The sequence below is a fragment of the Dasypus novemcinctus genome, chromosome 24 (genome assembly GCF_030445035.2).
Source record: "Dasypus novemcinctus isolate mDasNov1 chromosome 24, mDasNov1.1.hap2, whole genome shotgun sequence".
NCBI lineage: Eukaryota > Metazoa > Chordata > Mammalia > Cingulata > Dasypodidae > Dasypus > Dasypus novemcinctus.
Window position 1 is genome coordinate 48,141,171 of NC_080696.1, and position 27,005 is coordinate 48,168,175.

General features: G+C 55.2%; 2 protein-coding genes across 12 annotated transcripts in view; one reads left to right on the forward strand and one right to left on the reverse strand.

The window, feature by feature from the left end:
- The window catches only part of PKIG (cAMP-dependent protein kinase inhibitor gamma), a 120,346-nt gene extending 114,032 nt beyond the window's left edge, over window positions 1-6,314 (forward strand). For all 10 annotated transcript variants that reach the window (XM_071211732.1, XM_071211728.1, XM_071211730.1 and 7 more), the window contains one exon: window positions 1-6,314. In XM_071211732.1, coding sequence (XP_071067833.1) covers window positions 1-80 — 80 coding nt within the window. In that variant the 3' untranslated portion in view covers window positions 81-6,314.
- Window positions 1,263-26,840, reverse strand: ADA (adenosine deaminase). Of its 2 annotated transcripts, none has more exons than XM_058287132.2 (12): window positions 26,680-26,840; window positions 16,128-16,189; window positions 12,590-12,712; window positions 8,996-9,139; window positions 8,167-8,282; window positions 6,835-6,962; window positions 4,717-4,788; window positions 4,530-4,631; window positions 4,204-4,268; window positions 2,699-2,828; window positions 2,061-2,163; window positions 1,263-1,590 (listed from the first exon to the last, which is right to left on the reverse strand). In XM_058287132.2, the coding sequence occupies exons 1-12, from the start codon at window positions 26,710-26,712 to the stop codon at window positions 1,574-1,576; spliced, it is 1,095 nt and encodes a 364-aa protein (XP_058143115.1). In that variant the 5' UTR covers window positions 26,713-26,840; the 3' UTR covers window positions 1,263-1,573. The 2 variants fall into 2 exon arrangements, with proteins under 2 accessions (XP_058143115.1, XP_058143116.1); XM_058287133.2 differs by having other exon boundaries at window positions 1,263-1,587; window positions 26,680-26,839.
- Window positions 26,841-27,005: the final 165 nt, after the last annotated feature.

Here is a 27,005-nt window from a genome sequence, read left to right on the forward strand (position 1 = left end):
AAGGGCAGGCAGAGGCGAGCACCCCAGACAAGGAGACCAGCAGCCAGCCCGAGAGCAGCGACGGGACCACCTCACCTTGAACCTGACCTTGCCCAGGGAGGCTGGAAGAGAAAGACCTGCTGTCCTCTCATAGAAGGGAGCTTGGCAGTGGCCCAGCAGCCTCTTCTCTGAGCCCTGTGTCCCAGGCCCATTCGTCCCCAAGCCTGAGTGGCCCCCCAGAAGCCACCCTGGCCCCTCTCCCAGGAAAGCCCTCTGCCCACACCCACGGGCTCCATGTTCTCCCCACCTTCTCACCGTGCCCAGGTATACTTTCTAGACACTGTAAGCACAGGATGTTATTTATTCAGCTCACACTGGGCCTCAGGACTGGGCCCTGCCCACCAGTGTGAGGGCCCACCCAGGGATGCTTCGCCCACAGCCTCCTGCGGGTCTCTGCCACATTCTAACACCCCTTCTCTCCATCCCCAACCTTCCGAGTCAAGACCTTCTTAATCCCTTTTTTTAAAAAAATAAAAATCACTTTTAAACTTTTTAAATACTTTAAACCATTTTTCAGCAGAGAAGGAAGATGCTGACAATTCACATTTTTGGGGGTAAGCCATTTTAAGCTAAACTCTTTGACCATCTATGCAGCTCTGAGGTTCCCTCAGGGGGCTTCACCCATCCATTTTTAGGGAGGGATTCTGTGTTCAAAACTATCCCATTCCTTGCCCTTTTTACTGAGATAAATGACACCTAGAATCCAGGAAATAAATGCTGGTGATTTGTGTGATTGGTTTAAGATTATTTCTCCTTTAAACAGCATGTGCAGAGGCTGGGCCTTGTTCTGCAGAGTCCACAGCTAGCTGGGATCTGCCACAGACCGAGATGCCTGCCAAGATGCCAGTGTGGGCACAGGCCAGCGGCACCCGGGCCCAGCAGCTGACCCGTGCTCCTCTGGCTCGCTCTCTTGTTCCAGCCTATGGCTTCAAGAACCTGTTCTTGAAGGAAGAATTTTCCCTTTAAAACCTGGAGTTGGAAGAGGCTGAGAGTTCAGGGAGCATTAAGGCAAACAACCCTTTATTTCTCTGGAGGGAAGGCAGGCTCCAGGTCCCTCTTAGCCCCAGCGTTGGAAGCTCCCGCTTCCATTTCACAGCCACCATGGGGCCAGTGGAGCCCTGCACTGAGCAGCCTGCCTGAGGCTCTGAGCCCCAGGGGCTCCTACTCTCACCCCACCCAAACCAGCCCACCCAAGACAAAAGCACACACCCCCACGCAGCACATCAGCCATTGACTTCTTTATTGAGCACCAGGTTTTCAGCTCTAATCACCACGGGGAGGGTTCAGATTCAACAGAGCCTGACAAGGACCCTAGTCCCTGGCCAGGGCAAATGATCAGAGGAGAGATGTGGCCACACTGAAGTATACGTGTGTCCAGAAAGAGGCACACAGGCTTCAAGGGCATCAGCTGATTATTCAAATCATAGTCTCCTTAGAAGGAATAAAGGTAAGGTGTTGCTTGGCCCTGCGAAGTTGTGAAGATGCCATCCACAGGGCAGGCGGGCGAGGGGTCCAGGAGGTGGCCATGGCATCTTCAGGGGTGCTGCCCTGCTTACCAGGTAAGAGAAGCAGAAAGATTAGTGCCTTGTAGTACCCAGGATTTTCTCAAAATCACAGACTATCAGAGCCAGAAAGGAACCAACCTCCCTCCAGACATGGGAAGACCAAGCCTTGGGACAAGGGAATGCTTTGCCAGTGCTGTGCGAGAAGGAAGGAGCAGAACAAAGCCAGGACCTGGGCCCAGTCCCTGCCCTTGGCTGTAGGCAGCCATGGAGCCATCTCAGGCTGCCATGACCTTTGGGACTGGGTTTCAGAAAGTATCCCCTTTAGACCAGCCTCTCAAGACAGCATTATACAGAATATAAGCCAATTCAGGGAGGCGCTGACACCAGCCAGGGTCCTGGAACCATCCTTGGTGCTGCCCCAGAGAGGAAGAGCATCTGCCCACAAAAGACCTGACCGGAGTCAGCAGGGCAGGGCCATCTGGTAATCTGGGCCCAGGAGCCCAGACAAGAGCATACCTGCAGAGGCTGAAGGTGTCATTCCATAGGCTTTATAGAGCAGATCAAGAAGCTCATTCTTCTCAGCTTCTGGGAGGAAACTGGATTTGGCCGCATTGATGTTCTGGAAGAACCAATACAGCAAACCACATGGAAAGAGCATGGAAAGAAGCCCTTGGCAATTTATATAGTTCATTCTCTTCACTGAGCATGGGGGGTTATGCCCAGAGGAGGAGGGACTTGTCCAAGGTCACCCAGCAGCAAGTGCCAGAGCAGAGACCACGTGGTACCATGTGATAGAGAGATGTGAGAAAAAAGTCAGAGAAATCTTAGAGACAGGGTGGGATGTGTGCGGGCAGAGATACTCCTGCAGGGACAGGCTTGGAGTATTATGACCCCCAAGATCAGCCTGAAAAGTACATGCAAAATTTTATATACGGGCACATCTTTCTGGGAAGAGCATCAACAGCTTTCAACCCAAGCAACGGATAAAAAACTTGGTCTTAGATCAGGACATCAGCATGAAGATGTCTTCTCTGTGGAAGGCATCAAACTCTAAGACTGGCTCCTCCAGAGGTTCCAGCTCCTGCATAGGACCCCCAGGCCGCACCCACTCCCAGGGCTGGGATTTGAAGCCAACATGGCTCACACCCACTCACCACTCTCTTAAACTCCTCCTCAGTGAAACCCATTTGCTGTTTGGTCATCAGGTAATCAGTGTTGAGGGTGGACTTGAAGATGAGTGGGTCATCTGTGTTGAGCGAGTAGTTAGCCTGGTCATTTTTGAACCTGGGTGACAGCAGGGGGAACAGGAGAAGAGTCTCCTTTTACTCTGATGTAAAAAGTCAATGCACACTGACTTTCTCCTCATTTGAGCCTCACAGCAGCCTTAGTCTTGGAAGATCTTAGCCTCACGCAGAGAAGAAAACAGATCAGAGAACTCAGCGATCTTGTCCAAAACCCTATAAATAGCAGCCCAAGACTCAACCTGAGTCTTCCAGTTCAGAAGCAGGGCTCCAGTTAGTTCAGTGTGCCCTCCAGTGTTGGGCAAAGGCAGAAGAAGGGCTGACATGGGAGCCAGATATAATGGAGGCCCAGCTACCACCCTCTGTAGCCCTCCCCGTCCCATCCTGCAGGTGGGAAGGGTTGTATGCATCGTAACCCAGGCATTCCTCAATCCCACTGGGCTCTTCCAACATACCATGGAAACTGCCCTTAGTAAGAGCCCTGCACACCATCTTGTTAAATCCAGTGGCCCTCTTCTAGTTCGTACCTTACTCGACTGCATAGTTAACTGTTCTTGAGGCCCCTTCCCTCGTTACTTGAAACACCAAATGTTTTGTCTTTCTTCCTGCCTGTCCCTTAAATGTCACTGATCTCTGGGTTCTGTCCTAGGCCCTCTTGTTCTGCACATCTCCCAGGCCCATCACTTCTTCAGCCACCATATCTCTGTGGATGACTCAATCTTTCTGCCAGCCCACAGGCTGCATCCCCACGTGCCTCCAGGAACCTCCACTTGCACACCCCATGGGCACCTCATATGCCACGTTCCTAAGGCAGGCCTCCGGGTGCGCCTCTAAGATTAGATGCCCCTGATTAAAATCAGGACTTCAGAGCCCAAGCTCCTTCCCTTCTCATAAGCTTGGCAGATAGACCAGCATTGGCCTGGCAGTGGTCACCCCAGTTCTCACTGCCCTGATCCTGTGTCAGCAGAAGGCAGCTTTGCCCTTCTGGGCTCTCCGCTGTAGCCCCAGGACAGCCGGAGGGAAAATTTCAGGGGAGATCTTCTAGACTGCGGGGCAGGGGGAGGTGCCAGAGTGGCCCTGAGAGCCTGGGGCAGAGAGCACGTGGGCAGGAGAACTCCCCCATGCCCATGAGGCAGGCTTGGAGGAATCCCGGTGCGGACATGTCCTTTGGGGCAGGAGGCGTCCTGCCACTGGGCCCTCACCGCTGCCTTTCTATGGCTGGGTTACCTTGCTCGAGTGTGGCACGTCTCTGAGCTTCAGAGTTCTCTCATCTGGGAGATGAGCACAATAATGTCCGCTTCCCAAGGAGTCAGAGATTTGGTACCTAAGAGACCCTCGTGGGCCTGCACCCAGCACCTGCATTTCCCCCCTCCCTTTCCTGCACTAATTTGAAGGAGCCCCAGGGGACCAGGCCTCACCGCACAACCGGGTGCTCCGTGTCTGGTTTCCAGGAGCCAGTAAGGTAGCTGGACCAGGGGCAGACCTGGAAGAGCAGGTGGTATGACCGGCATGGAGGCCCCAGGCCACAGCCACCCGGGCCACCACCTCCCACTCCGTTCTGCCTCCGTCAGCCCTGGCCTCCTTGTTGCTGAGCCCCAGGAGCTTGTCACTCCTCCTCTTCCTCCCCCACCTGGCAGCGCTGCCGCCCAGCCCCAGGGACCTCAGCCCTTCTGCCTGTCCTACCTCTCCGTCCAGGAGGGTTGGGGCAGCAAGCCCGATCATTCCCCGCTCCCGGGGCCCTCACCTCAAAGTGCATGTTTTCTTGCCGCAGCCTCGTGTAAAGGGCCTCATCCTGCAGGGTGAGGTAGCCATGTCCCAGCCTCTCGGTCTTGAGGTTGTCCACAGCCTGTGAAGAAAGAGAGTGGAGGACAAGTGGGGGGTGGGGAGGTTGCGGGGGAGAAGGGCTCCACGGCCCAGCCTGGCCTCCTCACCTCTTTCACCACCTGAGCTGAGCCTGCCTCCCCGGCGTGGACGGTCCGGTGAACGCCGCTCTTCACAGCCTCCTGAAGGGGTAAGAGCCGGGTGGTGGGCAGCCCAGAGCGGGGCCCCAGCAGGCCCTGCCCTCACTAGACTTTGGACCCGAGTTTTGGAGGCTTGAGCCATCCCCATGGTCAAGCTCGCCTGGTTTCACCAAAGTGGGAAAGTAGGGCCTTCCTTTTGTTTTAAAATTATTTTTCAAACGTTAGCTAACATTTATTAGACAGTTACTATTAATTAATTGGTCCATTTTTAAACTGGATTGTACATCATGGGTGGTACAAAGTGTTTCACACATTATCTAATACCCACAACTATTGTAACACCTACACTATAGGGGGAGAACTGAGGCTTGGCAAGGTTAAATACCGTGACCGAGGTCAAATGGCTACAAAGCGTGGAGCCAGACGCTAAACCTGGACGGTAGGATTTTAAAAGATCCCCCCCTTTCTTAATTGAGGTGGAAGTCACATAACCATTTTAAAGTTACAATTCTGTCTCATTTAGTATAGTCACACTGTTGTGTAACTACTACATCTACCTAGTTCCAAAACTTTTTCACCAACCCAAAATAAAACTTGGTGCCTGTCAAGCAGTTAATCCCCATTCACTTTACCCCCAGTCCAGGCAATCATTGATCTGATTTCTGTTTATATGAATTTACCCATTCGGGGTTTGCATATAAATGAGGTCATATATAGTATGTGACCTCTTTCATTTAGCATGTTTTTTGAGGTTAATCCATCTTGCAGTGTGTATAAGCACTCCATTTTTTATGGCTAGATAATATTTCATTGTATGGCTATCCCATATTTTGTTTATCCATTCATCTATTGATGACATTTGCATTGTTTCTACCTTTTGGCTATTGTAAGTCATACTGCTGTGAACGTGTACTATATAATATAAAGCAGGCACTTTGAATTCCCTGTTTTCAATTCTTTGCGGTATATACTTAAGAGTGGATTTATTAGGTCATTTGATATTTCTATGTTTACCTTTTTGAGGAACCACCAGGCTGTTCCACTTTACACCATTTTACATTCCCAGCAGCGGTGCATGAGGGTGTCCCTTTCTCCACGTCCTCACCAATGCCTGTTGTTATCTGACTTTCTTATTCTAGCCCTCCTGGTGAGTGTGAAGTGGTGTCTCATTGTGGTTTTGATAGCATTTCCCTAATGACTAATGTTGAGGCATCCTTTTGTGTTTCATGTGCTTGTTGATCATTTGTATATCTTCTTCTTTAGAAAAATGTTGAATTATTCAAATCCTTGATCAATTTTTTCTTTTTTTTTGGAGGGGAATCACCATTCAACTGACTATAATGACCTTTTAAGTATTAGGGTTTGAGTCTTAGTGACTCTTTCCACCCATCTTTTTTTTTTTTTTAAGAATCTGCGGATTGAATCCAGGACCTTGCACCTGGGAGCGGGCACTTAACCGCTGAGCCTCACCTGCTCCCCCTTTGGCCCATGTTTAAACTGGGTTGTTATTTAATGATTGAATTGTAAGAGTTCTTTATATATTCTGGGTATTAAACTCTCTTCAGATATATGATTTGCAAGTATTTTCTCCCATTCCACAGGTTGTCTTTTTACTCTCTTATTAGTATCCTTTGATGCACAAGTTTTTAATTTTGATGAAGTCCAGTGTGCTTTTTATTTGGTTGCTCATGCTCTTGGTTCACAGAGCCCCCACTCTTACCACCAGGCTACACCCTTCCACAGGAAGTGCTTTGTCCAGCTGGGAGGGACCTTTAAGACAACTACTCTAACTCACTGCTCCACAAATGAACAAACAGAGGCCCTTAGAAGGTGGCAGTCTTACACAAGGTCACACAGCAAATCCCAACAGAAATGGGCTCGAACACAGGACTCTCAGCGTCCAGTGGGGTCTTTTCTTTACACCGAGCTCTCAATTTCACAACCCCCAGACCTGCCCAGTCCCTCCTGGGAACCCAGGTGGCCCCACACTCCCTGGTCCCTGTGACTTCTCCCTCTGTGGGTAGAAGCAAAGCTCCTCCACGCTCACCGTGTGCCGGCCTCTCCTCCCCTCCTTCCCCCAGCGCCCACCTCATAGGCCTTCACGTGTCCCTCCAAGATGCTGCTTCCTTGGATGGTCTCATCGCCAGCCAGGTCGATGGCCACCACCGTCTGCTGCCGGTACTTCTTACACAGCTCCACCACCTCGGGGGACCAGTCTGCGGGGGATATGCCTTGTCAGCAGCGCTGCTCAGAGGGCTGCCTCCTGGCCCTCGGCTGGTGGCACTGCCCCCTGACCTTCCCTCCCAACCCCCACCCACGGTGCAAGGCAGGGGCCCAGTGGGAGGCCACGGGCCTGGTTTCAGACCTTAACTGCCACGTCCTGCCCACATGGCCTTCGGCAAATTCCTCCACCCAATACCTCGGTCTCCTCCCCTCTCAGAGGAGACACCCCCAGCTCCTGCACAGGGTCCTGACAAGGCTTTGCCAAGGCCATGTATGTGAAGCACCCAGGGCAGGGCCTGGGCTCGGCAAATGGCAAGTGACGCCCACTTAGCAGATGACATGGCTTAACACTGAAATCTAAAACAGACCTCACGCTAGTGTTAATAATTGCTAACGTATCAAGTACTCTTAACCAGTAAAGTTATCTTAAAATGCTTTTAAAAGAAAGAACGAACACAGGCTGTAGAAACAGGAGCTCTGGGTGCAAACCTGGACGCTGTGCCTCCCTGAGTGGGGGCAGGAGGCTTTACCTCTCTCTGCCCCAGTTTCCTCCTGTCAAATGGGAATAAACAGTGCTAGTCCTACTTCGCAGCTGCTGCGAGGATGAGACAAAACACATGCAGAGCCCTGTGCACAGAGTAGGGCCTTTAGGTTGGCGTTAGGCCTTCGCCGTGGTTTTGGCATTAGGCCTAGAGTTGAGGAATAAGGAAGTCCGAGCATCTGTGGGACCAGCAGTAACCGAGGTCCAGGGAGGTGATGTGACTTGCCCCAGGTCACACCAGGAGGCTGCTGCACGTCGCAAGCTCAAGCCCTAGAGATCTGATCAGCATCAGTCACCAGAGAGACGCCCTCAGAAGCCCCGGAAACGAGACCCTTCCACAGGTCCTGTGGCCCAGATGGGCTGAGGCCCATCCCAACCTTAGATTCTTTTCTTTAATTGCTCATGCACTTTGGTTTTGAGCCTCCTACAGGAGGCTCTCAAGGCCTGGCTTCCCTGGAAGAAAAGTCTCTGCAGGAAGTTCTCAGCCTGTACCTATAGGGCTTTGGTGGCTTCTGGAACCAGAGTCCAAGCAGGGTCCTGCTGATGAGCTTAAGGGGACACCGTGGGGTATGCAACTCAGGGGAGACCAGGTGCAGCCCCTGCCAGGCTCAAGGTTGGTGCCAGTGTCAGGTGAGCAGCCCCGGGGTCCCACTCACCGGGCTCGTGGCGCATGCAGCACAGGATGGACCGAACCTTGATCCCAAAGTCTCGCTCCCCCTCCTGCAAGCCCTGGCTCACTAGGGCCACCACCTCATCTGGGGTGAGGTCTCCTCTGTCGGGGAAGAGGGACAGGGATAGGCCTGAGGCAAAGGGCAGGCCTAAAGGACAGGCCTGCGCTGGACAGAGGAAGAAGAGGGACCTTTGGACACAACCCACTTACCCCTAAGAAAGGATGACAGATGGCCCCAGGCTCTAGAACACAGCCTTTCGGCTTCCAGCTGTCTAGATCCTTCTAGAGCCAGGAAGCCCTGGCGGGGTAGGGGTGGGGGAGTAATGACAGACACAGCTCCCCTAGGTGGAGAGCCACCCCCAAGCTCAGGCCTTCTGACCCCCCCTCCAGGGCCCCAACAATCCCCCACTCGTCCACATCTATTGGAATCACAGCTCAAAAGGAGGGTGAGGGGCTTGAGTGATAAGACCTGCAGACCCAGGGGTCCTGGCAAGGGCTGGAATGGGTCAGACCCATTTCAGTTCCAGGACCCCTGGAAGTCACTAGATGAGCAGATTCCCAGGCCTTGACTGCAGTCCCGTGCCCAGAGCTAGGGTCCCACAGGAAATGGGATGGGCCGAGAGCTTCACACCCAAGGGAGAAGCATATTCCAGTCTGAGGGATGAGCATAAACCGCGTCCTTCCGAGGCCAGGCCCCAGTTCTGGGGACAAGCCCTCAGTCTTGTGTGGGGCAGGGCCTCCACCAGCCTGCCCTCAGGTCTCAGGGGTGGCCCCTCCATGCCCTCAGCACATCCCCTCCCAGGGCGGGCACTCACTCGGCCTGGTTCCAGGGGATCGGCATAACCTTGGAGTTGGCCAGCAGGTGTGGGCTGTAGCGTACCTCCACGTAGACCACCTTCTCCTTGGCCTTCATCTCTACAAACTCATAGGCAATCCTTTTGATGGCCTCCCGGGAGCCCCTGGAAAGAGGAGAGAGGGGTTGGGGACAACCTTCCCCAAGTCCCTCGGGAGCCCCAGGAGCCACACGGCTGCTGCCCAACCCCTGGCAGATCCCACCACCGCTGGCCCCATCCCTCGGCCCCCAGCCCCAAGCTCTGGGCATCTGCTGGGTCAGACCCCAGACACCCCACAGTCTTCTCAACACTACCCCCAAATGGCATTCCCACAGTCTCCGCATCACCTCTAACTGGCCCCCCGGCTCCCCGCTTGCCCCTGTAACGCTGTTACAGCTATTTTGCACATTAGCTATTTTGATCATTCAAAAATAGAAATCAAAGCATATCGTGCTCCTCTGCTCCAAACCCTGATGGCTTCCCACCCCCCGGCCACAAGGCCCGCCAGCTTCCCCGACATCTCCCCCTCCCTGACCCTTCCACGAAGCCACCAGAGCCTTCTTTCCGGCTGAGGAGCCCATCAAGCCTGCTCCCCCCAGGGCACTTCCCTCCGCCTGCTCTACCCCGTCTTCCTCTGCTCACTTGCTCCCTCCACTTAGACCTCAGCTCAGGTGGCACCTCCTCAGAGAGGCCTCCCGCCCACCTTATCTTCAAAGGCCCCTCCACCATTCTCTCCCCCTTCCCCTGGGCTTTCTTTTTCCTTGTGGCCCTTGTCACCACTCAACTTTAATATGGTTTCTTATTCACTGATTTTCCGTCTCCCCTACTAGAATGTAGGCTCTGCCCTCCATCTAGCTTGTCACAGCCCTGTCCCTCAGCTGAAGACAGTGCCTAGGACATGACGGCCACTCAAATATTGAGTGGTAAATGGAAGCTGGCAGGGAAGAGAGGAGGAAAGGACTGGACGGACAAACTGGAGGCAGCTCTGGGAGTGAGCGGGAACCCCGGGATTTAGTCGTGGACTTCAATTCTGGTTCCCTCACTTACCTGCTGTGTGGCCCTAGGCAAATTGGTCACCCTCTCTGATACCTACATAAAAGGGTTACTGTGAAGACCAAGTGAGTCAATCCACACAGAGCACTTGGAATTGGAGCAGAGCAGACCAGCGCACCAAGCATTGTAGCTGTCCGTTCCTGGGAGCAGGCTCGAGAAGCAAGGCACTCTGAGCGTTCTATGAACCCTCATGGACCGCGCCTCGCTGGAATTCCAGCGGCAAGGGTAGGAACGGCCACGCGGGAAGTGCGCCAAGAGCCCAGAGTGAGCAGCGAGGGCCCTGCCCAGGCGGTCCCCGGAGGAGGGGCCGGTGGAGGTACTCAGCCTTTGAGGCACCACCTACCCACCCCAGTCCAGGCCGTGGGCAGAGCCCTGGGTGGGGGAGCGTGGGCCCCAGCCCCGCCGCAGGTGAGCCGGCCCCCCAGGGAGGTGCCAGACGCCTGGCTGCCCGCCTCCCCCACCCCCCACCAGGAGCCCCGTTCTCTCCACAGATCTGCACCGAGCAGCCTACACCGCAGCCAGGGCTGTCGCAGGCACTAGGGAGACAGCAAACAAGGGGGCCAGAGGCCTCTGCCCTCACAGAGCGGACATTCCATTCCGGCAAGAGGCAGGCAATCAAACCAACAGGCAAAACCTAAAATACGCAGTAGGCCGGATGGCTGAAAGGCTCTAGAGATAAAAATAAAGCAGGGGAGGCACGGGGCGCCGATGGGAACAGCGTAGCAGTGGGAACAGCAAGTGCAGAGGCCCCGCGGTAGGGCGTGGGGCGTGTTTGGGTCTGAGGTACCACCTGGAGGCCCACGTGGCTGGAGAGGAGCAAGCACAGGGGCAGGCCAGGAGACGGGGGGCAAGAGGGGAGGCCGGGGCCCTGTCAGGGACACGCGGCGACCACGGAGGGCGTGGGAGCAGGGAACGGGCTCAGGTCTTGAGAAGGTGGTTGCTGTTGCTTGTTGGTATCCTCCCACCCTGCCTTAGAGCCTTAGTCCCTAGGAAGCCCCACTCCCAGACACTGCGTAAAAGAAAACCAGAGGAAAGAGCCTCCAGCTGGGGACTCTCTCCGTCCCCTATTCCAGAATCGAGATTCCTCTCCCCGCCAAACAGGGAAAGCCTGGACAGAAGCCCTGAACCGGGAGCCAGGAGGGCCGGGTTGGGGTCCTGCACTGCCTCGGATGCCATGTCCTCTCAGGCCCTCGGTTTCCCAGGCCAAAGGACACTTGCTCCGAGATCTGTGGAGGGGGGGCCAGAGGCAGGGGGGTTTGGAGGCTCCGTGAGCCAGGGCCCCGAAGGCGGGGGAGCTCCGGAAGAGCCCATCTCCAACAGACACTCCCCCCCGCCACCACCACCCCCTCCCCCGCGCCCCGACTTGGCCTTGGGGAGCTGGGCCTTGCCGGGGAGACACACAGCCTCGGGGAGGGGCAAGCGTGGGACCTCGGGAGGGGAGCTCTGCCTACGGGTGACAGGCTCCTGCGTGGGGCAGCAGGCGTGCCTGTGTGCTTGTTTACTGGGGACAAGGATGGGGGCAGCTGGTACCTCCGGGCTGAGCCCAAAAGCTTCCAGTGAGAAGCCAGCAGCCTTGGCTCACATTTTCCTTCCACAGAGCTCCTCAAACCTGACCTGCCGCTTACCCAGCCAGTGGCCCCCACCTGCCTCACGTCCCCTCTTCACTGGTCCTCCAACAATCTCTGCTTGGCCCACCCTCCCAACCTTGCCCTCTGGAAAATCTCATGCCCTCTCCATCCCTCGAGGCCCAACCCACCCTTCCTCCTCCAGGCAGCTTTCCCTGGCTGCCCTTTGCCTCTCCCCATCTGAAGTACTGACCGCCAGGGCCCATTCTCACCGGCCTTGGGGAACTCTGCCTCATGCCATGAAGCTAGAGGTGGCACCTAGGCAAGAATCCTGTCTTCACCCCTTGCCAGCTGGGTGGTCCTGGGCAAGCTACTTTCCTTCCCTGAGCTTCCATTTTCCTCATCTGCAAACGAGGATTGTGTCTACCTTGCCAAACTGTGGACTCAAAGAAGGTAAGTATAACTGTAAGCTGTGCAGATGGTCTCCATGTCGGAGATATTCGTCTATTTTTAAAATGGAAGGGATAAAAGAATATAAAAGGAAAATTCTCTTTTGAGGGCCTGGCTGTCAGTAAAGGTAGCAATTATCCTCAAAAGAGATGGTGTGGGGGTCCATTCCAAACTCCAGCCCTCCAAGGGAGACAGAATCACGATCCCCATTGTACCAATGAGGGAACTGAGGCACAGAGAAAGGAGATAAGTTGCCCACGGACCCAGGCAGTCCATGAAGGGGTCTGCATTGGGGCCTGTGCTCCTGACCCCCCCCCCGTTGCCACCTCAACCCATCACACTGACTTCTGAGAAGGAAAAACTGAGGCCCGAAGGACTGCAGAGATGGGCTCAAGGCTCTGTGATAGTTGGAAGCAAGCCAGGGCTCGAGAGCGCCGCCTCCTGCCGCGACAGGCTGAGGCCCTGGCACTGACGCCGCCCCCGGGGCCTCAGCACTAGGGCCACTCACGCGATGGCTGGCATGTAGTATTCGAACTTGGCCAGGAATCCTGGGAGGCTGAGCGGCTTGTCCATGCCAATGACGTCCTGCAGTCCCTCCACTGTGTCGGCTGGCAGGGGAATGCCTCTCTTCCTGGGAACACAAACGATCACAGTGGGGGACTGCCCAGGGCAGGGGCCACACTGGGCCTGATGGGGCAGGATGGAACAGGCTTGGGAGCCGCCACCTCTGCGGAGGACCACGACGGGAAGCACGGAGAGCGCCCTGTGCGACTCCTCCCACCGGACAGATGGGAAGCCTGAGGCCCAGGGCACAGAGAGGCAGGACAGACCTCCTCCCCGCATCGCTCATCCCCGAGGTCACCACGAGTCAGCAAATCTCAAGGGGGACATATAGGGGTCCCAGGCTGTTTGTATCACACACGCATCACACACAACACCCCTGGCGGGCTGAGGCCAGGAGAGCAGGGCACGTCCAGGGCAAGCCCGCGGCGTCCTCAGCCCCAGGAGTGGGGACAGCCAGCTGGTCCTAGGCCAGGTCAGGGGTCAGCCGGGGGACTATGTGCAGCGTCGCAATTCCCAGGACAGGTGCAGGCACCGGAACTCCCCCTCCTCTGCGCTCAGTCTGGCCAGCACATCTGAGAGCCTTCCGTGGCCCAGTGTGCCGGAAAGGGCTGGTGGAGGCTCACCCGGAGGGCCGGGCCGGGCCCTCCCCCCACCCCCCACAGCCCCCTGCACAGGGCTGGGCCTGGCATCCACTCGGTACAGTGTGCTGGAAACAGCCGTCTGACTTGGGGCTTCCTTTTCTCCACGAGCAGCTCGCCGTGGCCCACAACCGTGGCCCGCAGCCGTGGCTCGCAGCCATGGCAAGCAGGAGGCAAGCTCCAGCGGCTTCCTCCCAGTTGGCCCCGCTCCTGCCTCCTCTTCTCGGGCCGCACTGCCCGACTCGACTTGCAGCATCACCTTGAGCCTCTTTTACGATAAAAGGGGCAGCAAGCCAAGGAAACCCAGACATTCAAGAAATGCCCCTAACATGAGGGACAGGGACCAGAACGAGAGAGCAGATGAAAGGAGCTCTGCTGGAACAGAAATAAAGCTGAGAGCAAGAGAAGGTTTAGCAAGAACAAAACCCCAAAACGAACGTTCCTAGCCTCAGAGAGGTGAGAAGGCCTTCCATCCTAGAAACAAGAACAGGATGCCATATTTCCTTAAACAGAAACATTCAGAGAATCAGAAAGCGCTCTCAGGAACTTAAAAGAAAATATAGCAGCTACAAGCAGGATGCAATAAAAGCAATGGGTGATAAAGGTGAGAAAATCTTCCAAAAAGTAGAACAAAAAGACAAGGAGATGAAAATCAGAGCAAAAGGTTAAGAAAATCAGAAGATTACACAGGACGTTCAAGCATTCAGTTATCCAAGATATAAGAACAGAAAATAAAGGGGAGGGAATTGCCAAAGAAATAGAAAGGAGTTTGATCAAAGAGTGTTGAAGTCCTGTGATGAGTTCTGAATTATTAAATACTGAAGTATTTCCTCCATGTAAACACCTGAACCCCTTTCTTATCCGGTGGCCCAGTCCTATGAGTGCCCAGTGGGCACCACCAACGGGCTGCACTGGTGCCCACCAGCCTGTTCAGACAGGCGACAAATAATCCGGAAGAACATTCCCTCTCCAGCACCTCGCACAGACTGCGCCGTGACGCTCCCAGCTGGGGCCCCAAGTGGCGGCAGGAAGTTGACCCAGGGCCCTGGCACTTCCTTCCACCCTCCGCCCCAGGCCTGGCAGGGTCCCACCCTACCCGGGAGTCCTCCAACTCGTGTGCCCAGGCCCCCGAACCTCAGTCTGACACTTCCTGGGCCCCTGCTTGCCGACCTCGAGATCAAGCTCCAGCTGGCACCCGCCTCACCCCCTCTGCAGGGCCCTGCCAAGGCTCCCAGACTGCTCCCAAGACGCCAAGGTGACCTGCCGCCCGGGGCTGGCAGCTCCTTTCCCTTGTCCCTCCACCCTGCCCTGGACGCCCTCCCTCCTTGCTCCCGGCCTGAGCGCTCTCTGACCCCTGAGGGAGCACCCAGAATTAGACCCCATCTTGGGAGCTGATAACCTCCCGAACAACCTCATTAGGGGCCCTGAGGTTGGTGGCTTGATATGGGCAAAGGACAGGCAGCGATAAGCAGAGCTATCACTTAATAGTAATAGCCCCATTAAGCCACATTTATGGGACCCTTAGTGGGTCCCATGCATGACTTCACCTAAACCTCTAATGGGCAGGGTGACAGTTAGGGGCGTGGACTCAAGGGACCAGACCGCCTGAGCCCTAAGCGTCCGTGGCTGGTTATTGTGCCTACCTGCCACTCCATTTCCTTGTCTATAAAACCGGGACAATAATAGCACCTGCCGCCAGGTTGTCCTGAGAATTCAGTAAGTGAGCCCGGGTGAGGCACTTAAAGCAGTGCTTGGCATACGGTCAGAGCTAATATACTTACACAATCAAATCAGAATTAAATCAATAGCTGCTTCAAAGGGTAGATAAAGGCCGCTGCAAGTATGGCAAAGTGGAGAAAAGTCAGAGCTCTCAGGAAGTTGGAAGAGGTGCCCCTGAGAGTTGGAGGCAAAACTGCCCAAGAACGGTAACTTTCTTCCAAGGAACAGGTGTCTGGAGAAGTAAGGGGATTTACAGAACAGAGTGTTCAGATTTGAGTCCAGAGCTGAACTGCTCACGATGACGGGGCAGAGGCTGACTCCTTCCAGCTCCAAATAAACGTAGTGCTGCAGGCACAACCACACAAAGAACTCTGATGGTCTGCTGGGGGGGTGAGGGGCAGGTGGCAGCTGGGGTCCCCGCCGCTCTGCCGGTGATAGAAGCCAAGGTCACAGTAAGGAAATGGTGTGGTCTGGAGTTGAATCCAGGTCCACTGGACCCCGAAGTCCCTGCTTTTAAGTGCTGGACCCAAGAGAGGAGCAGCCCTGATCCCTTATGGGTGGGGGAGGGAGGGGCTAACCAGCAGGCAAGGGGCTCTGGGGCAGGACATGAGTTTCCTGTGGAAAAAGCAGAGATGTGCGCCCCAGACGGGGGAGCCACTTCTCCACGTCACCCAGCGGTTATTGTCATAATGGTGCAGTGAAAGCTTGGGGGGCACCCAGCCCCCGGCTCAGCCCTTGATTCTGCTATTTACTTATCGTGTGGCCGTGGGCAGTCATCCTCACTTCTCTGCGCCCACTGCCTCCTAGTGATGTGGGGAGAACAGTACCCCCTGATCCTTGGCGGGGGTGGGGCAGAACAAGGCAAGGGCTCAGGTGTGTGCACACCTGCCACCATCTCTCGGCTCCCCTGGCGGCAGGGTGACAGGCGCAGGGGAAGTGAAGGCCAAGGAAGAGGGCTGTGGGCTCCAGGGCAGAGCTGAGGCCTCCACAAACCCACACAACCACCTTCTCGCCTCCAGCTGGCTTGAGTCCCACAAGGATACAGCAAGAAGTGGTCGTGCTGAAATTCTCCAGAAGCTTCTGGGGCAAGTTGTGGAGCCCACCCCAAGCCTGGGGAGAACTTACCTGCCATAGTATAAGATGGTCTCAGGTTTGATGGCTCCATCTAGGTGGACGTGCAGTTCCACCTGCAAGGGGACAGGGGGCCGGAGGTGGAGGATGAATGTGAAAGCTTGAAGGACCTTCCGGATGGTTCGTGTTAACATTAACCCTGGTAAGCGTTAGCCACCACTTACTAGACACTTACCACATACAGGTCAATAAATCTTGTTGAATCCTCACCTTGGGGGCAGGTTCAATTACTATAAGTAACTTGTCCAGGGTCATACAGCAAGTGTGTAGTAGAAGCAGGAACCCAACCCGGTGACTCCGTTCAGAACCACGCTGACAGCGCCAGGACCAGAATTCTACCCCAGGTCTGATTCAAAGCCTGTGCTCCACCTGGCGAGGCCAGCCACAGTCCACAGGCACTGCCACATCTGCTACCACTCAGATCCCGCTCCCCAGACAACTCATTAAACAGGACCCAATTTGCAACAAAAAGGATTGACCACAGACTCTCTAGGTTAGTGGCTATCCGTAATTCAAAAACCAGGGTGTTCAAATGCAGGTGTTACTCAAGCACAGCTTAACAGGAATCGATATTAGGCAATGTAAGATCTTTCTAGCACCCTGGAAAGAGCACAGGCTGCTTGGGTCCTCTCCTCTGTGCTCAGTACCACGTTTGGCACTTTGCACATGAAACTAAGAGTTAAGGACAAGGGGCTTTAGAGGCAGCACGTCTGGGCTTGGCTGCCAGCTCTGTCCCCTCGGTTATCTTAGATGAGATACTTCATTTCTCTAAGCCTTAGTTTCCACTGAAAAAAAAAGGGGGGGGATATGACCACCTTCCTGTTCAAGAGCAGCTGTAGGGATTAAAAAGTGACAGTGTAGGTGGACACAGGTGGCCCCAGGGAAGAGCCCCCATCTCTCAGCCAGGTGCTCACCTGGTTTCTTGTGAGAAGCACAGCAGGTGCTGAGAAACAGCGGGGGAAGGGACTCTGCCATCAGCCTGGTCCAGGTCATGGAGGGAATGAGTCCCAGGCCAGGAGGAGATCCAGAAAATTCTCAGCTGACATCTCTGCCAATAGGGCCTTCTCAGGAACTTCCCTAGAACTCGGGGATCTGGACAAGAAAGTGGGCTGCCCTGGCTGGGAAGAAGAGCTGCCAGGGAGCTGCTGGCCCTGGGACATTTTGGGAGCACCCACGGGAGCCGTCTCCTATGGAAACCCAGCCCCTGGCCGGCGGGAGCAGAGACGCCCACCCCTCCTGCTAGCAGTACCTCTGCTGAGATCATCCTGCTGGCACCCAGCCCAGGGCTCCGAATTCAGTAGTGGCTGGAGTCCCCGCAGAGCGAGCTCAGACCAGCACTTGGCAAGTAGCTAGGGCTGAACAAGTGTCAAGTAGGAGTCCTTACCAACAACCACAAAGGACCGAGCCCCTGCCGGGCGCTGGGACACACAGGCCAGCAAGAGGGACGGTCCTGCTCCTCTGATGCCTGCAGTCCAGCAAGGGAGGCGTGAAGCAAATGTCACACCAACAGATGCACAATCACAGACCAAGACAACTGCTCAGAAAGGACAGACACGGTCCTAGGAAGCGGCCTGAGTACCACCAACGGGGTGGCTTAAAGCCACGGAAACTTATTCTCAGATCTGGAGGCCAGGCCAAAATCAAGGTCCAAAGGCTCTAGAAGAGGACCTGCTCCTTCCCTGCTCCAGCTTCTGGAGGCACCAGTGATCCTGGGCTGGAGGTCGCATGGTGCCCGTCCCCACCCCCTGGCCCCATGGCCTCCCCTCTGTGTCTCTCTCAAAGCTCTTCTGCCTCCCTCAGAAGGAGACAGTGCCACACCTTCCAGGGCCTTCCCAGATAACCCAGGATAAGCGCCCCCTCTCAAGGGGTTAATCACTTCTTAAAACCTAACATTCACTCTCTGCCACAGAAGGGAATAGTCACACATCCTGGGGTGGGGGCGGGGACCTATCTTTTGGGGACCACCGTCTGGCCCACTGCATGACCCAGTCCCCCCTTGCCTTCTGTACCCCCCACACTCCCGGCTCTCCCCCCCACCTCTGGCCACCCTTCTGGCTCCCCCGCAGGTGCAGCCTGAGTGCCAGTGCTCCCTCAAAGCCCCTGCCCCCGCCCTCTTGGGCCTCAGAGCTGGTGGGTTCTCATTGTACTCAGATTACATCTCCAGCCGGGACCTCTGGGGAGCTGCAGATGGCTGCTTCCATTTACATTTCTCAAAGGCATCTCCAGTTCCACGTGACAAAGAGCAAATTATTCACGCTCCCACCCGCCCCTCCCCCACCCCCGGGGCTGGGTCCCCCCCTGGTCCGCCCCACCGCTGAGGGTAGCAATCACCACCAGACAGGCCTACCTGGAAGCCTCTTTCCCTCCGCCTCACCACCCTGTCCAAGCCGCCGTCATCTCCCATAAATCTGACTGCAGGGGCCTCTTACTGGTCTTGCTAAGGGTCGTCATTCTCTCATCAGCTTGGAACCCTCTAACGGCTCCTCTGTGCTCCCAGGACGAAGCCCGGCTCCTTCCTGAGGTCCCCGAGGGCCCCGCAGCCTTTCCAGCCCCACAATCCCTCCCTTCTCTGGACCCCTGTTCAGATATATTCAGAACTGTCCAGAAAATGCCTCTTGGCCTAAGAAGGCCAAGGTCCCCGGGGTGCTGGAGAGTGGCCCTCAGCCCTGCTGCCTGCGAGGAGCCCTGGGAAGCATCTGAAAACTACTGACGCCCGGGCCCCACCTAAGATCAGTAAATCACCATCTGCGGGGCTGGGACCAGGCACGGGTACTTTTTAAAAAGCAATCCACTTTTTAAAAAATAATGTGTAGCCTGGGCTATCACTGCCTTAGAGGAACCTGGATTCCCTTTTTGGAATAGGAGGCAGAATAAGCGGGAAGCAATGAAATGGAGACAGTTTCAACTTCTCTTTCCAGAATGTTGCTCCTATACCGGAGGAAAGGATCTGGATCGAGGCTGGAGGTGGAGGTGGGTCAAGAGAATTTTCCTTTTAAGGTGAGGCCTGTTTAAATAAATGTTGATGTACTAAGTTGAGAGAGGAATGTTGCTGAGGTTGCTGAGAAGGTAGGAGGGGATTAGAATGGAAAAGTCAGGCCTGGCCTTAGAGAATCAGAAAGTAAGAAAATCAGCCAGGAAACAGGCATGGCGGTCACTGGTGCTGTATGTCCCCTTGTGGGTAGGTGGCCGGCGTGGCTACTTCTGGCTAAAGCATTTAATTGCCAACACAGTCTCTCTAGAGCTCTCTTCCTTCTGGCACAGCAACTAGCAGTTCAGGATGGTAATTGTGCCGCACGCCGTGGTCCCTGAATGACAGATGAGCAGAAATCCTGGCTCACGATGGGCATACTGTGTGAGCAAGAATCAAGTGCGCAGGCAAACCTCGTTTTATTGTGCTTCCCTTTATTGCACTTTGCAGATAACGTTTTTTGCAGATTAAGGGTTTGTGGCAGTTGTACATCAAACAAGTCTGTGGGTGCCATTTTTCCAACAGCATGTGTTCACATTTTGTCTCTGTCACATTTTAATTAAGGTATGTACATTTTTTTTTAGACATAATGCTGTTGCTCACTTAAATAACTACACAATAGGGTAGACAATACTTTCATATATACTGAGAAACCAAAGAATTCACATGACTCACTTTATTGTGATATTCTCTTCATTGGGGTGATCTGGGACTGAACCCGCAACAACTCCAAGGTCTGCCTGTACTTGTGTTGCTTTAGGCTGTTAGGATTGGGGGATGTTTGTTACCGTGGCACAATGTAGCCTATCCTACCAGACAACTAGCAAACACATTTTGAAATCATCATCACAGACTATGATGAGAAAATGAACCAAGTGCCATTGGGAAACACACAACACACATGAGGATAACTAGTTTAGAAAGTATGTCCTAGGGAAGGCCACTTTGAAGAGGAGACAAACAGGAGAGCCAGCCAGGGAAGTCAGAAGTAAAGAGAGAGAGAATGATTTCAGACAGAGGGAACTGCTGTGCTAAGTGCCTGAATCAGGAAGCAATCAAGGAATTTCCTGGGGTGCAGAGAATGAGGTGGAAGGAGGGGAGGCCAGAGGGAGGCCAGAGGTGGAGGGAGTGGGGAGATCTCCCTGGCCACAGCAGAGGGCTGCCCACTGGAGGATGTTCAACAAGGGAGTCACCTTTCACAAAGTTCTTTCCGGCTGCTGCAGAAGAGCAGGTTGCAGTGAAGCCAGAACAGAGGACAGCGAGCTAACGTAGCAGTCCAGAGGCGAGTTGAGCAACGTATAGGAACTGGTGCTGTACTAGACACAGTAGGTGAACCGGCAGGAGGCAGAAGGCTAGAGCACCTCTGGGGCAAGGGAAACAAACTGTGCTACAGTAACAAACATCCCCCATCCTAATAGCCTAAAGCAACACAAGCACAGGCAGACCTCGGAGATATTACTGGTCGGTCCCAGACGACCCCATGAAGCAAATATCGCAATAAACTGAGTCACATGAATCCTTTGGTTTCTCAGCACATATGAAAGTAACGTGTACACTACAGTGTAGTCGATTAAGTGTGCAGTAGCATTATGTCTAGATAAACAAGGTACACATCTCTGGGGCGAGTCCACCATGCCACCCACGTCTCATCCCTCCTTGTGGCTTCCTGGGAAGCTGCCACCTTCACAGGCAGTCCAAGGTCAGGCCTCCCATTGAACTTTCTGGACAACTGCAGCTATCCTTGGAGAAGTCTTTCCATTTACCCCAGATGACAATGGGGTGCAACCTTGGAGCCTGGCTTGGGGTCCCTGCTCCACTGCCCCCATTCAAGGAAAAGGAACAGGAGTAGCCTCCAACTTGTTTACTATGTACTACTCAGTTGACATTCATAATCTGATTCTATCCTTACAAACAGTTGGGTAGGGACTTGTCTCCCATTTTACAAATGGGGAAACCGAGGCTCAAAGAAGTATCTAAGAGCACAGAGTCAGTCAGTGGTAGAGTCAGGATTTGAACCCAGTCTAACTCTTGAGCTCCTACTCACTATACCATACCGCCTCAGTAGGCCTAGCCTCAGACGAAATAGATTAGTAACAACAACAGGAATAGCAGCAGCTACCACTAATTGAGGAACTACTATTATCAGGCCCTTTATCTCATTTAATCTTAACCTAGCCTGCATATACATTGGCTCCCTGTTGCCATTGGGGAAATGGACTTGCCAAGCTAAGCTCAGAGACCTTTGGTGACCTGCCCAAGGTTGCACAGGTTGATGATGGCAGAACTGAACTGGAATGCAAGCCTCTCCGCTGCTAAGCCCAAATGCTGCCCCCAGGCTACACCACCTCCCTGGCCCTGGCTCCAGCCTGCATCCAGCCTCCCTCCCCTTGCACTTGCTCTCTGTGTAGTTTGACTCAAGGCCAAGCATGCATAGGGCTGCAGGAAATCCTCCCAGATCTAAGCAGGAAGCAGCCTCAGTTAGCAACAAACATTTCCTAAGCTCCCACTGCATGCCAGGCACTGGGGAAATGTGCTCAATCAGCCACTGGTTTCGAGAGATGCCAGCCAGAAAGGTAAGCCCACAGAGGCATGTTCGCTCACCCGAGGCCACGAGGCGTGAGGGTGACAGAGCCAGGACAAGGGCCCAGCGCTTGGACTCCTGGGCTGGACAGCCCCTGATCTGACTCATGCTCTCCCAGCTGGAGCACAAATAGGGCTCCACCTCCAAGATACCCCCTGAATCAGACTCCTCTCCAGGACTGTTTTGCTTTCATTCTACCAACATTTTTGTCCACTTCACATAGCTGTCTTCCCTGCTAGCTGTTCCCATGAGCACAGGGACCTTGATGGCGTCACCACTGCCGGACCTCCAGGGCCTAGGACGGCGCCCGACATGGAAAAACCTGCTTAGTATGTACTGGATGGCCAAGTGATTGTCTTCTACCCGCCCTGTGCTTCCCCAGCAATGCCAGGCCCTTTCCTGCTTAGAGGAAGGGGCCAACCCACCCGCCAAGAGCCTGGCAGAGAATCCAGCAGAGCAGCCAGGCTGTATGACTGGCCCCCAAAACCTGGGCACTGTGGCCGGGACCTGGATGGGCCACTGGTATGCATGGCCAGCCACATGTCCCCTCCCTTCCTAGTCCCAGTTCTTGGCAGACCATGTGCTGGACAGGACCAGGGGTCGGTGCCCTTGTGCCGCCCACAGCTTCTCAACTGACCTTGGGGGGTAGGTCAAGAGCCAGAGCACCTTGACCTGAGGCTGACTGTCCCAGACACACCTCCTCCAGGAAGCCCTCTATGCTCAGCCTGGTCCAGGCACCTGCACCTCCTGACTTGGATCTGGCCAAGTTCTCTGCTGCTGTGAGCTTCCCCAGAGGCTTTGTAGGAAGGCAAGGTGTGTGGCTTGCTGGAAATCCCATGGGGCAATAGGCACTCAGTAGGTATCACCCCCATTTTATAGGTGATAAAATTGAAGCTCAGAGAGATTAAGGGACTTGTCTTAGGTCACAGACTGAGCGTCACAGTCAGGAAACTGTTCAACGCTAGAGCCAAGGTCTTAACTGCCATGATCCGCGACAGAGTGCCACGTCAATACTGCTAAGTCTGAACAGAGTGATTGATGTCCATCGTGGTATCCACCAAGAGCAGCTCTCGTTGGTGTGCCCACTCTGAGTCAGGCCTCCACCTGGTGCTTTATGTGAGGGAGGGATGGGTAGGATTCCCACTTTACAGATGGGGAAACTGAGGCACAGAGCAATAACTCACTCAAGGACCCACAGCTGATCAGTCGGGGCATCAGGGCTCCGGCCCAGGCAGTCCGGCTCCAGCTTGTGCCAAAGTTGACCTCCTTGACTGTTCTGCCTCCCCGTCACCAGGACTCCTCCCCACCCCCACCCCTGCAGCCCCAAGGCCCCTGAGGTGTGAGGGAGAGCCTGCCCCCCAACCCCGGGGTAAGTATCAGGTCAAACCCACTCTGGGCCCCCTGACCTGCTCTTCTTCTCAGGCCACAGTCCTACCCTTCCCTGCTCCAGGGTGACCACAGGGAGTCCCTCAGAACAACGAGGCCGGAGACAAGTCTCTCCCAGCTCACCAGCCCCCACCCACCTGGGCCAGGCTCACCGCAGGCTGAGGCCCCGCCTCCTGCTTCCCCAGTGACACACCACACTTCCCCTTGGGTCCTCGTTTCCTCCTCAGTCAAAAGAAAGGCTCAGATGTAACTGATTTGCAATCGCTCCCTCCTTCCCCACCCCTCCCAACTGCCTGGTGAGTCAAAACAGGGTCCCCAGGGCATGCTGGTTTTAACAGGTGGGTACGGTAACGAAAACCCAAAAAGTGCTAGTGCTGGGCTCTGTGGCGGGAAGAGGCTCCCCAGACTGCACTGCAGCCCGCAGCAAGGAAACGAACCCCGAGGGCCCGCGGCGCAGCAGCCAGGCCCTTCACCGGCACCAGCCTCCCCAGGGCCCTGTGACCCCGGCTTTATCAGCCCATTTCACAGAGGAAGCCCGAGTCCAGGGAGTTCTCCTCGCTGCTGGGCGGCGAGGCCGAGACACAGCCCCAGTCTGTCTGACCCTCACGCCATGACTGAAACTCAAGGTCCCTGCTGTCACCCGGATTCTAACTCGCCCCCCACCCCCCATAGCCACATTCACCCCCCACCAATTATGTGGGAAGTGGGAATGACAGTTCAGCAAAGCAGTTACCAGCATCTGCTTGGGTTTTGGTAGATTGTGCTCAAGTCTAGCTCTGCCACTTTCTGTCACACGGCAAGTTACTTCCCTTCTCTGAGACTCAGTTTCTCAGCTGTAGATGGAGAAAATAATAGGACCTCCCTCAGAGGGCTGTCATGAGCATTAAATGAGTTTTTAAATGCAAAGCAGCTAGAAGAGCGCCTGGTACCGAGTAAACACTCAAAAGTGAGAGAGAAAAAAAAAAGTTAGTGGTTTAGCCTCAAGTTCCCACCACAGCAGCACAGAACGGTTTGAAAAATGTGCCTTTTCAGCCTGGGCTGGTTCTTTCTCAAGTCTACAGCTTCAAGGGCTCAGATTTTGTGTGGCCTCGGGCAGGTCACCTCCCCAGGTCTCTGTTTCTTCCCCTTTTACAGGGGAAGAAGACATCTGCCTTGTCAGCTTGTGCAGAGGATTCTTTGAGGGGAAAAAAAAATCCCTGAAGGCACCTGGTACCCAGGAACACTCAGATGGCAGCCACTGTTGTTACTATTACCATAACAACAGGCATGTAACCAGCATCGTCCTCCAGGCCCAGGCCTCCGGGGTACCCCGGATTTTACAGCACGGCCTCTTGTGAAGACAGGCTCCCCACCCCCACCTACCCCTTCAGGGCCCAACAAGGGCTGGGGAAGCATTTGTTGGAATGTCACAACCAACCCAGGCAGGCAGCCGTCTGGGGCCTTGTCTGTGAACCAGCAGCATCAGCCTCACCTGGAAGCTTCTTAGAAATGCAGCACCTCCGGCCGCACCCAGACCTGCTGAATCAGAGTCTGAACACAAGCAAAAGTCAAAAGATTTCAGTGCACATTTAAGTTTGAGAAGCGCTGTCCTGCTCTGCCCTCCTGAAGCGGGCCTGGTGGCCTCAATTTGGGGGAGGTATGAGAAGCCCAAGAACCCAGCAAAGGCAATCCGGCCCAGAGGCTGGGACTCCCAAAGGCTGCTGTAGGGATAGGTCAGGAAAACTGGTTAGGTGCATGGGATTTTTTTTTTTAGGAGGTACTGGGGATTGAACCTGTGATCTAGAATATGGGAAGCAGGTGCCCAACAACTGAGCTATACCCGCTCCCCTGGGGCATGGGCTTTTGAAGCCAGTCTCTACCCTCTCATCGCAGCTTGGCCACTTCCTAGCTGTGTAACCTTGGTCTTATTTAACGTCTCTGTGCCTCAATTTCTTCATCTATAAAATGGGGATAACACCCTCGACTTCACAGGGTTGTTGCCAGAATCAAATGAATAATGCAGGTAATGTGTTTAGAAGGGTGCCTGGCACAGAGTAATCAACACTGAGTAAGCTTCAGCTATTAAAATGAACAATTATAATTATCTTCCCTGGGAAGGCAGGGAGTTGGCTTTGGTCACAGCAGCTCTGAACCTCAAGTCCTTCCCCCTTACTCTGCCAGTTCAGACAAGTCACCTCCTCAAGATAACCTACCCCTGATCACTCTCACATACACAGCAGGAGACACGCAACCTTCCACTCGTAAGCATCACCTTTTGTCTCCAGACACCCTCAGGAGCAGGGCACCACCTCACCGGAGTAGAAACTGAGGCCTCAAGAGGGGACAGTGACCTGCCCACTTGAATCAGATGAGAGGACTAAACAAGGCCAAAGAATGGGTAACAGAATAACGGTCCCTCCTTCAGAGAGTTGTTAGGAAAGGGTGTGAGGATCAAATTGGCAATGTTGCTAATCATTTATCATCACGACTCCCACTTCACCCCAATCAAGGGGCTTTGCCCAACTGCCTTAGGATTCATATCAGGGGAGTGGGATGAAGTAGTTGCCCAGCCAAAGAGCAGAGGGAATCCAGAAGCATCGCGGGGAGGGTGGAAGAACCTTCAATGGAAAGAAGAGCTAAAGGTGAGGACCAGGCACCAAAGCAAGGTGTGAAAGAGGCAGGAGGCGGGAGGGCAGGAGAACTTGCCCAGAGCAATCTGCAGCGCCTGGAAGTGGGGGTGTCAGCAGTGGGATACAGGCCTTACCCGCTTCAGAGCACTTTTTCATACACACACCCTTATACGCACACTTGATTGTCACCACTTCTGTGATGTGTGCCCTCATCACTCACACCTCTTTCTCATAGGGGTAAGTTGAGGCTGTTTGCAGCTCATTCCCAGCTCCCAGCCCCAGCCTCTCAACTTATGGGCTGATTCTGCTGGGCAGACCCCTGGACCCCTCCCATCTCTAGACTGAGAATTCCTGGCAGCCCCAAGGCAAGTCAAAGAGGCCCAGAGCTTCCCTGACCCCACAGCTGGCTGGAGGAGGGCCAGGGGCCAAGATGTGGCACCGAGTGAACCCTGCCAGGGCCCAGGGCCCACCAGCCCCACTGCCCCCCAGTGTGAAAGGGGGGACCACTCTGTTCCCCTCCCTCTCCTCCTTCCCAGGATGGCTCTCTGCAAACCTGGCCTCCTTGGAGCTCACAAAACCATCCTAAAATCGGAGTATATGGCTGCTTCCCCTCACCCAGCGCTCACATACTCGGGCCCCAACCCTAGCCAGGTGCCTCGCAACTTAGCCTCAGAGAGCTCAAGCCCCCCTGGCCAAGCTCAAACGCTGCTCAGGCGGGCCATGCTAGGGTGCCCATTTGACAAACAGTGAAACTGAGGCCCAGAGGGGCCAACTCAGGGGGCAGAACTAGAACGGGAGGCAATTCCTGGGCACCTCCCAGTTCCGGACCCTCCCGGCCTCACTGCCCCTCATGAAACAGTCTGAAGGAGCGCGAGGGGCTGTGCCAGGGAAGAAAGCACCTGCAGGAACTCCCGGGGAATGGACGCCCGGGGCCGGGCGCCCCGAAGCCCCCGGGCCGGACAGGGCGCCGGAGCCGGATCCCGAGCCCCCGCCCGCGCTCACTTTGGGCTTGTCGAAGGCGGGCGTCTGGGTCATGGTGCCAAGCGTGCGCGCCGGGCTCGTCCCTCCGCCAAAGGTCAGTGGGTGTCCGGCGAGTCGGTGGCCGGTCGGCTGGCCCGGGGGTGCGCAGGGGCCGCCGCCCGCCACGCTCCTTTTACCGCGGCCGGCCCCGCCCCCGGCTCCCGCCCGCCCCCCCCCCCCAGTCCCGCCTCCGCCCGCCCCCGGCTCCCGCCCCGCCTCCTCGCCGCAGCCCCCGCCCCGCCGGCCGGGGCCGCGCCTTTCGCGGGTTCCTGCCGGGGGACCTCGTCCCGCCGGAGGACGCCGGCCCC

What these genes read in the sequence shown, in the direction of transcription:
- ADA (XM_058287132.2), bottom strand. Translation starts at nt 26,712, where the DNA reads ATGACCCAGACGCCCGCCTTCGACAAGCCCAAA. An exon ending in TACTACATGCCAGCCATCGC is followed by an intron (nt 9,140 to 12,589) that starts GTGAGTGGCCCT and finishes TCCTCTTTCCAG; the next exon opens with GGGCTCCCGGGAGGCCATCA. An exon ending in AAGAAAACATGCACTTTGAG is followed by an intron (nt 4,269 to 4,529) that starts GTGAGGGCCCCG and finishes CTGCTCTTCCAG; the next exon opens with GTCTGCCCCTGGTCCAGCTA.